This window comes from Podarcis gaigeae (assembly GCF_964106915.1).
Source record: "Podarcis gaigeae genome assembly, chromosome: 3".
Taxonomy (NCBI): Eukaryota; Metazoa; Chordata; class Lepidosauria; order Squamata; family Lacertidae; genus Podarcis; species Podarcis gaigeae.
In genome coordinates this window covers 92,280,064-92,289,340 of record NC_139680.1, presented here as the reverse complement: position 1 = coordinate 92,289,340, position 9,277 = coordinate 92,280,064, and the positions used below count along the sequence as shown (strand labels likewise).

General features: G+C 41.2%; 1 protein-coding gene across 4 annotated transcripts in view; it reads right to left on the bottom strand.

Annotated features, from left to right (window-relative positions):
• Positions 1-3,520: 3,520 nt before the first annotated feature.
• The window catches only part of TAF1A (TATA-box binding protein associated factor, RNA polymerase I subunit A), a 43,734-nt gene continuing 37,977 nt past the window's right edge, over positions 3,521-9,277 (bottom strand). For all 4 annotated transcript variants that reach the window (XM_083733587.1, XM_083733586.1, XM_083733585.1 and 1 more), the window contains exons 7-11: positions 8,368-8,526; positions 7,604-7,670; positions 7,383-7,506; positions 5,380-5,540; positions 3,521-3,876 (exon numbers count right to left, since the gene is read on the bottom strand). In XM_083733587.1, the coding sequence (XP_083589713.1) occupies positions 3,761-3,876; positions 5,380-5,540; positions 7,383-7,506; positions 7,604-7,670; positions 8,368-8,526 (627 nt within the window). In that variant the 3' untranslated portion in view covers positions 3,521-3,760. The remainder of the gene's footprint in view (positions 3,877-5,379; positions 5,541-7,382; positions 7,507-7,603; positions 7,671-8,367; positions 8,527-9,277) is intronic.

Genomic DNA, 9,277 nt, shown 5'->3' with positions numbered 1-9,277 from the left:
ACCCCCTGCAATGCAGGAATCTTTTTTGCCCAACGTGGGGCTCAAACCCACAACCCTGAGATTAAGAGTCTCATGCTCTATCAACTGAGCTATCCCAGCTCATAGCCCCATATTGAAGATGGGTTGGTCCTGTAAAGATTTATGCCTAATTTGCTCTTACTGGTTTTGTTCCCTTTGACCAACAAGACTTTTAAGACTCTGAACATGAAGCTGCTGATAATCAAAAATGATCAGTTGCCAGAAAAACATGGCCAGATTTGTTGCTTCAGGGGCAATCAGAGAGCAGGCAGCAGAGAGCATTGTTGGCTGCCCACTCTCCACCTTAGAGCAGATTTATGCCACAAGGTGCCATAGGAAGGCACTGGACATAGTAAAAGATCCATCACATCCTGGTCACTGTCTCTTCGAGCTCCTGCCATCGGGACGGAGATACAGGACGATGATGACAAGAATGAGCCGTCTCAAGAACAGCTTCTTCTCCAGAGCGATCTCGGCCCTGAATGGGAAACCTGGACTTTGAAGTCATCTAATCTTCCTTGCTGTATTATATTATATTGTTTTAATTAGTGTTTTTATAGTTGTTCTGATTTTAAGTGGAGTGCCCTATCTGGGTGGATGGAGCAGCCAAGTAATTTCGTGGTCCCTGAGAGGGGGCAATGACAATAAAGATATTATTATTATTATTATTATTATTATTATTATTATTATTATTATTATTATTAATCTAGCTTGAGTTGCTTCTACCCACCCTCCTCCCCTTCCTGACCTTTTTAAAAAATAAAAAGCTGTACATTTTAGGAGAACAGTGTTTGTGTTAGACTCCACTGTCAGATCTGAGCTCTGGCTCCTGGCTGTACCCCTTTACCTGCTCTGAGCCCCACCCAAAAGGCTAACCAAGGTGAGCATTGGTGTCTGTGCAGATATAAGGGTTAATGCTGGAAAGCTCTAGTAAATATGAACAAAAGTAAAATTTGCTTCTCTGCTCAGAGGCTTTCAGATTTAAAACTAGTACTTTTGGTTACACTTCCACACACAGGTACAGCGCTTCCTTCATAGGTTGACAACATGCACCTTTAAGAATGCTAGCTTTGCCTGCCAAATTGCAAAAGGCCACCGTGACCCCTGCAAAAATGTGGTGAATGCTATTTCAAAAACAAAAAGCATATCAACGGGTGGCAGACTTGCAAAAGATCTGCGATTAGTGAAAACTTCACCTAGGAAGCCTGGGAACAACTTTTACAATGCGGGTTTATCCAGTGCTGCAGATGAAAAAAATACTGTCTTTTATTCTACCCAAATGAACACAAGGTGCCGACTTTTACCAATTTTGTCCATCTGGTCCACTATACTCTATCTGACTGGCATCAGAATGGATCCCAAGGGTCATCTAGTTTAACTGCCTGTAATGCAGGAATCTCAAGTAAGCATCCATGACAGGTGGCTATTCAACCTCTGCTTAGAAACATCCAATGAAAGAAAGTCCACCACCTTCTGAGGGAATTCTTTCCAGTGTTGAACAGCTCTTACTACCAGGAAGTTCTGGTGTTTAGGCAGAATCTCCTTTCTTGTAAATGGAATCCATTGGTTCTGGTCTTGCTCTCCAGAGCAGGAGAAAACAAGCTTCCTCCATCTTCCTTTGAGATGTGGGTGGGTGGGTTTCACATCCCTTGTTTCCTGAGCACCTTTTAACACGAGATGCGAGGGATATATCTAGAACACAGAATGTTCCCTTATACCAACTCAGATCATTGGTCCATCTAGCTCAGTATTATCTATGTTGACTGACAACGGATCTTCTGGGCTTCAGACAGTGGACATCCCCAGGCGTATCTGCAGTTTCTCCATCGCTGATTTAGATGAAGAATAGGATATGCACAAATGACAATAGTAGTATTATGTAATTCAGTTCCCATTGTTGTAACTTGATGAAGTCAATAATATACTGCGTTTGTCATTTAAGTGATACCATTTAAAAGCATATTCCAGTTCCACGCTGCTTCTTGGACCTCCTCCAATGCATGGCATTGTTGCTGTATTCCACCAATACAAAATGTAGTTTGCACCACTTGTAGCAGTTCTCTCACTCTTTATTAAACATTTGTTTCCATGTATTTGCAGGGAAGTTATACAAGGGACATTCACAGAACCATAACCACTGGGGGGGGGGGGGGATGGCTAGCTGGGGTTTTGGCCCCGGGTGAAGCCTCCAGGGGGCACCATTGAGGCTCCCAGCCTCTGTGTGTGTGTGTGTGTGCAAATGCACAAGGGGGGGGGGTCAAACTGTGTCTTTGACCCAGGTAAAATAAAGCCTAGTTTCACCCCTGGACATTCATCCTGATTGGTTTTAGGAGTTATACATTGTTCTGTCAATTGTTCTTTATCCCATACTTGTATTTCCCCATCACTTTGCTAACCACAAAAAGTGTGTTTTTAAAGTGGATTTGTTGCACCAGAGCATTGTAATCCATTTTAAATGCACAAACCTGAATTTCCAGTTGAATCCTTCCTGCAAAGTAGTGACAGTCTGAAGGCAACCAGAGTCTAGACATTCTCTGCAGGGTGCCTCCGCAAGCCACTCTCCCAAGTCAGACTTCTGATGAAGTCACAATTCAAGACTGCGCCAAAGTGATGACCATGACCAGCAGGAAGGTGCGTGGGGGTGGAGAGAGATTAATTAATCCATTCACGAGCTCCATCCTAAAGAAAGCATTTCATATGTTTGAATGCCGCAGTGCAGCACAAGCAAAGAAATAGTTCTACTGGATACAACATTCAGATTCCTGGGATTCTTAAGTTTTCTTTTCTTTTGAAAAAGAACATGTTTCTAGCCCTTATGGTATGAACTTTTGGACTGAAAGGATGCCTCGGATACCTCCGAGAAGCTGCTGGTCTCGCCGAATGCAATGTCTAGTAGGCAGATGGCAATGCCTTGGATTACCCAAGTCAATTGTGTGTATTTGCTAAATGTTCATAATGTACACAAAAGTTGCTAAATGATCACAGAAGAATTTCTTGGGGTTGCTCTGGGTTTCCCTGCTTTGCCTAATGTACTCAACCATGCATACTGACTTCAGCTCTGAACATCTTGCTACCTACCGAGTTACCAGACACACGCTGCAGTGTACCAGCTGCTGTCTCCATTTTTGTTACCCAAGGAGGGCAAAAGTGCCTGCAAGTCAATTAGCACCAGAAAGCCTCTACCTCTCTCAAAAATATGTTTAAATGTGCAAAGTGCATGTGCACAGGTTCTTAAAGACATGTGTTAATAACAGTGCACAGAATGGGCTGGTGTGGGCCTCTTCTTTTAACTGCGTGATGGGTGGACTGGAAGAATTTCTAAGGGCAAACAATTCTACACTATTGTTATAGGATGCAAGGCAAGCTGTAGTCATAGCATGCCTATTTTATATATTGTCTGCTACAGATACGCAGATACACACACACACACACACACACAAGCACCATCAATTCAAGACCATATTTCAAAGGTTTTTATATGAAGACTTTGAAAGATAAATGATAAAATGTGTTTCCTGTGAAGTTTTATTTTAGCAATGACTCAAAGTAGAATTCCTTTGGAAACATTTATTATAAAACTGGAACTTCATTTTTAAAAAATGGTTGTCAATTATCTACAAGGTTTTTTCATTGCAGGGGAGAGCTGTATGCAGACCAAAACATGTACAATCGGGGGGTGGGGGGTGGGATATGGTTCCAAAAAGAAAAGAAAAGGAATTTCGCCTCTAAAAGCAATCAAATATCAGACGATCTTCAAACTGACCCAGCTGTGTTTTTTCACAAATGTCTTCAACGGTTTGAACTTTTTCTTATTGGCTTCACAACCTTGTCGCATGACGTATCTAAAATATTTGCAATCTAGACACACAGAAAAGTGAAAATAGCATTAGAATGCATGAATGGGATAAGACTAACTGGACACAATCAGACCCTTAAGAACATGTTGTGATTATGACATGGAGCTTCTGAAAGGATAGAGAGGGAGAAGAATAAAAAAATCCCACTGAGCATCCTCAAACCTCAGTACACCACAAGTGTCAAAATCTCAATGTACAGAAAAGTTATGGGTAAATTATCTCCAGTATCGTTATAATGTGGAGCAAATAATCCAGCGACGTTAGCCTACATCTGGAAGTCACTTTGCTTAATGACAAGGTCCCAATGCAGAAGCCTGATGAGGTTTGACCATTTTCTTAAAAAAATTATCTAGACCATTATTAGCTTTGAAGGTACTGTATAGAGTTTAAGATACTGACAAACAGCACTATTAATCTACAGACCATGTGCTCATCTCTCATGTTAGATGTTTCCACTAGGGGGTCTGATGGGTGCTGGGTTTTGTACATGCAAAAGAAAATGCATCACCTTGCTTTGTTTGGACTCAACTAATGCTGTAATGAGTAACCAGCAGTATGCATGGTATTCCACCCCGTGGAACGCCCTCCCACCTGTTGTGAAAGAGAACAACAACTACCAGACTTTTAGAAGACATCGGAAGGCAGCCCTGTTTAGGGAAGCTTTTAACGTTTGATGCATTGCTGTATTTTAATATTTTGTTGAAAGCCACCCAGAGTGGCTGGGGAAGCCCAGCCAGATGGGCGGGGTATAAATAATAAATTATTATTATTATTATTATTATTATTATTATTATTATTATTATTATTCCCATCAGCAGCTAGAACTGCCTCTCCTCTCCATTGAAGGCCATGAAAATAACACACGTAAGAAGTAATATGAGGTTCATTAACTTCCCACATTTTGTATGGTCTCTCAGCACCTCAAATTTCCTTCCTAGAAAAGGGAGGAAGGAAATCCCATTGTAATAACTGATGCTTCAACTGGGCTAAAGGTGGAATGCTCTCTCGGGGCATCTACAGAGTTCCACCTCTCTTTCTTTCTTCGCATCGCTCCTCAAAATTGATCTCTTCTTTCAAGCTTTTGGTTTAACTCCACAGCCCAAGCTGAAAGAAAGCCTAAGAGCAACAGTTGCCTCTTCCTTTTGTCATTTCCGCTTGCCGCTCTGGTGAACTTTAGATGCTAACTGCCTTGGTGCGAAAACCAATCACTTTTGCTTATGTTACTTGATAAAGTTCTATGCACCAAATGGCAGTGTGGAGCAATAGATTTAGTGTTAGACTAGAAGCTGGGAGACCAGAGTTTAAATCCTCCTTCAGTGGGCAACCTTGGGCCAGCCATATTTCTCAGTCTGACCCATCTCACAGGGCTGGTGCAAGGATAAAGGTGGTCGCAGTTAAAGGCAGAAGATACAAGATAAAGCTTTATGCAATATACGCTTTGCCAGGATTCTAATTATTGTATGCATACAGGAGACAGAACATATATTGCGAGGGAGGCAGTCACCTTTTCCCATCAGCATTCCAGCCACCAGTACTTTTTCACAAGCAAGACATTCATCTTCCTGCCAATTCCTTTTTGCCAAATAAAGGCTGAAATGCAAGGCTGGCCACCAGTCCTTTCGAGATGCCCACTTGTTTTTGAGCCAGTGAAGCTGTTTGTCAGAGCTGGGGGTAGGGAGGGGGAGGGGGAGGGGGAGAGAAGGAGAGAGAAGAGAGTGTATCTCAGTTAGATCCATGCTGAATGCTGATAGATTTTTGTACTACTACTGCTACTACTACTACTTCTTATTCTTATTATTATTATTATTATTATTATTATTATTATTATTATTATCCCGCCCTCCCCAGCCAAAGCCAGGCTCAGGGCAGATAACAACAGAAAAAATAACACAGTTTACATAAAATCATAATCAATTAATTGAAATACATTCTAGAATCAATTCATTCTAAAATCAATTCAGAGTCAAATTAATGGCAACCATTGGGCTAGAGTTCTATGAGGGTTACAGAAGGAGGGGGTCAGACTGTGCCAGAACACAACTAAGCTAGGCTAGGATGTGTGTATTACTTATGCTTGGCTCTACCAAGCTCTGTGCACAGGCAATCTCATCATGGTCCAAACTTCCCTTTTTCGTTTCGAGTTTTAGGCTAGAAGGAGCCAATATAGTACTCGTCAGATGTTGTGGACGGCTGCTCCCATCGTCTCCGACTACTATAGTCTGCCACGTTGGCTACCCCTATTTCAGGGGCATGGAAGATTACTTATGGTTATTTAACTCAGTGATTTAAAAGGGTGCTTTGCTAATATTCAAACGCCATCACTTGTTTTTGGCTGAGCCCTTGCAGCGAAAAAATGTTCAGTTTCCAGTTAATGTCCTAAATTCAAGAAGAAAAACATGCAACCTGCTCTGCACATTTTTGATATAAATTGGTGCCGCATGGAGTAAAAAAAAAAAAAAGATAGGCTACTTTTTGTAGGCTAGTATCTTTCATGAATGCAGGGCTGTATAATAAATTATTATTATTATTATTACTATTATTTGTATCCCGCCCTCCCCTGCCAGAGCTGGGCTCAGAGCGGCTAACATCATATAAAACACAATATACATAAAAATAAACAAGCAATTAAAATGCATCCCAAAATTAATTCAAATAAATTAAAATTAGACTGGACAAATGGCCATCCTCAAGTTAAAATTGAAAGCGGTTAATACTCACCAGGACCAATTATTTCCACTGATATTATAAGGACCTATATAAGGGAAACCTCCTTCGTAATTGTTCATACAAAGAGAAAATGAGTCAGACTGAACCTGGCCAAAGGCCTGGTGGAACAGTTCTGTCTTGCAGGCCCTGCAAAAAGATGTCAACTCTCGCAGGGCCCTAGTCTCTTGTGAGAGAGCATTCCACCAGGCCGGGGCCACGGCCGAAAAGGCCCTGGCTCTGGTTGAGGCCAGTCTAATCTCCCTGGGGGTCAGGATACTCAGGGTTTTGTTATTTGTAGATTGTAAGGTCTACATACCAGGAGAGGCGGTCCCGTAGGTACGAGGGTCCTATGCCATATAGGGCTTTAAAGGTTAAAAGGTTTAAGGTGCTAGTTTTGACCTTTAAAGCCCTATGCGGCCTAGGACCCATGTACCTACGGGGCCGCCTCTCTTGGTATGCCCCGCGGAGGACCTTAAGGTCCACAAATGACAACATTTTGGAGGTCCCAGGTCGCAAGGACCCAGAAATCCAAAAAGGTGAATGAACTAAATGAACTAAAAGGTATTATGAAATGAAAACAGCTAAAAAAATTTAACCAATTATATCCCATTAGAAAACTGGTGCAGTTTTGAATGCAGGTAAAAGTGTCTAAAGCCTTCCCCTGACATATTTTCAAATATGTCGGGAAGTTTTTGAATGAGGGGGCAGTCAAATATCCTCAGTGCACCGTCTGCAGTCTGCAGAGGTGCAGTCAAGCAAGAGATACATCACATGGGGCAGCTGATTTCACCATTCACCCACTTCTGCAATATTTCTACGATCTCCTTTGCCAAGCAGCTCCAGGCTTTGACATTCTCCTTCCACCCAGCAGAGTCCAAGGCTGCAAAAATAACTTCCAGCCGTAGCTTCTGGTTTTTCCTTTTTTCTGAAATTAAGAGCGAATCACATTAAGGGGAGAGGGAAGGGAGGCAACCTGATCCTAATTCTGTGTATCTTAAAGCACAATAATTAAAACGCCTTACTTGACTTTTTCAGCATGGCGTAATATTCCAGCATCAGTTCGTGAGAAGGGACAAGTTCGTGCAAGATCTAAAAAGAAAAAGACAAAGACACTAAACATCCATCTTGAGACAAAGTTATGCACTTCCCTATCCCACCAGTTTCAACAGACAAATTATGAGCAGAGGCTTGTGCCAAAGTTCACTATAGCAGGGGACTGGATTGGTCCAATAATTTCACTTTATAGCCTAAGTATACTAGGGACAAAGAATTTCTTCTGCAATTCTGCAACATCAAGTCTGAGGGGGTGTGAAAATTGAATTTACAGCGTGCTTACAGGAAAACAAATCTCCATGTATGTGTGTATAATAAATAATTAAAATAATAATAATTAACAACAACAACATTGTTCATAGGCTAATTGTTAGCCTATAAACAATGTTGTTGTTGTTGTTCATAGGCATTCCAGACACAGTGTACCTCAACCTCATGTCATAATGAACCACAGTTAATGGATTACTGTGACATTTTAAAATTTAATTACTTTTATATCTCATTTTCCCTCCTAGAGCTCATGGTGGCATACATGGTTTTCCACCTCTCCAATTTCTCCTCACAACAATCCCTGTGAGGAGGGCTGGACCCAGAGACAGTGACTGGCTAAAGGTCACTCAGTGAGCTTCATGGCTGAGCAGGAAATTGAACTCTGGTCTCTCAGCTCCTAGTCCGACAGTCTAACTGCTACACAATTAAATGGTGACCATTAAATAAGGCCTGAATATAATACCTGGAGTGCAGACATCTGAGTTTTCCTCGATTCACCCCTTCTCTTTAGGAACTGATATAAGAAGACATGTGCATTAGGGTTTGGAGGAAATTTGGAATTGTATGCATATTCGCTCAACACTTCTCTTGCTTCTTCGTACTCCTCATAATATTCCAGCATCTGAGGAAACACACAAATGTACAGCTGATTATTTAAGGTTGGGGACCACATTTTCACCTTGAGGTACCCAAAAGAGTGTTTTGCAACAAGGAAATTTTTTTTTAAAGAAAAATCTTCTCAAGTGAACATAATACAGTCAACAATCAGGTGACTGAAATGATTTTTTAAAACAAAATTTGTATACCACTTGATCGTCAAAAAAACAAAAAACACCTCTAAGCAGTTTACCCAAAAAAAACCCTTTTAAATTATTGATAAAACACAGTTAAAATGACGTATTTAAAAATATTCAAAAGATTAAAATCAACAGCAAGCAGCTAAAAAGAGATAAAGTGTGTTTAACTTCAACGTGTCTGGATAGTCTTACCTAAACAAAAATGTTTAAGGTGACACTGGAAAGATTACAATGAAGGTGCCTGCCTGATGTCAATACACATGGAGTTCCAAAGTTCCACACGAAACTATCCATTTCTTACAAGTGTGGAATCAGTATTTTGAGGAACTGTAACAGTACCAGTTCCACAGACTGAAGAGGCTAAGTGGTTATACAGTCGTACCTTGGAACACGAATGGCTTAGTTGCCAAATGTTTTGGCTCCCAAACGATCAAAAACCGAAAGTTATTGTTCCAGTTTTAGAACGTTCTTTTGGAAGCCAAAGACAGGACTTCCACACCTTGGAAGTTGAATGTTTTGGAAGTCGAGGTACATCTGTTATAGGGGTAGGGTGATCCTGCTAGTTAACTGGTCCCA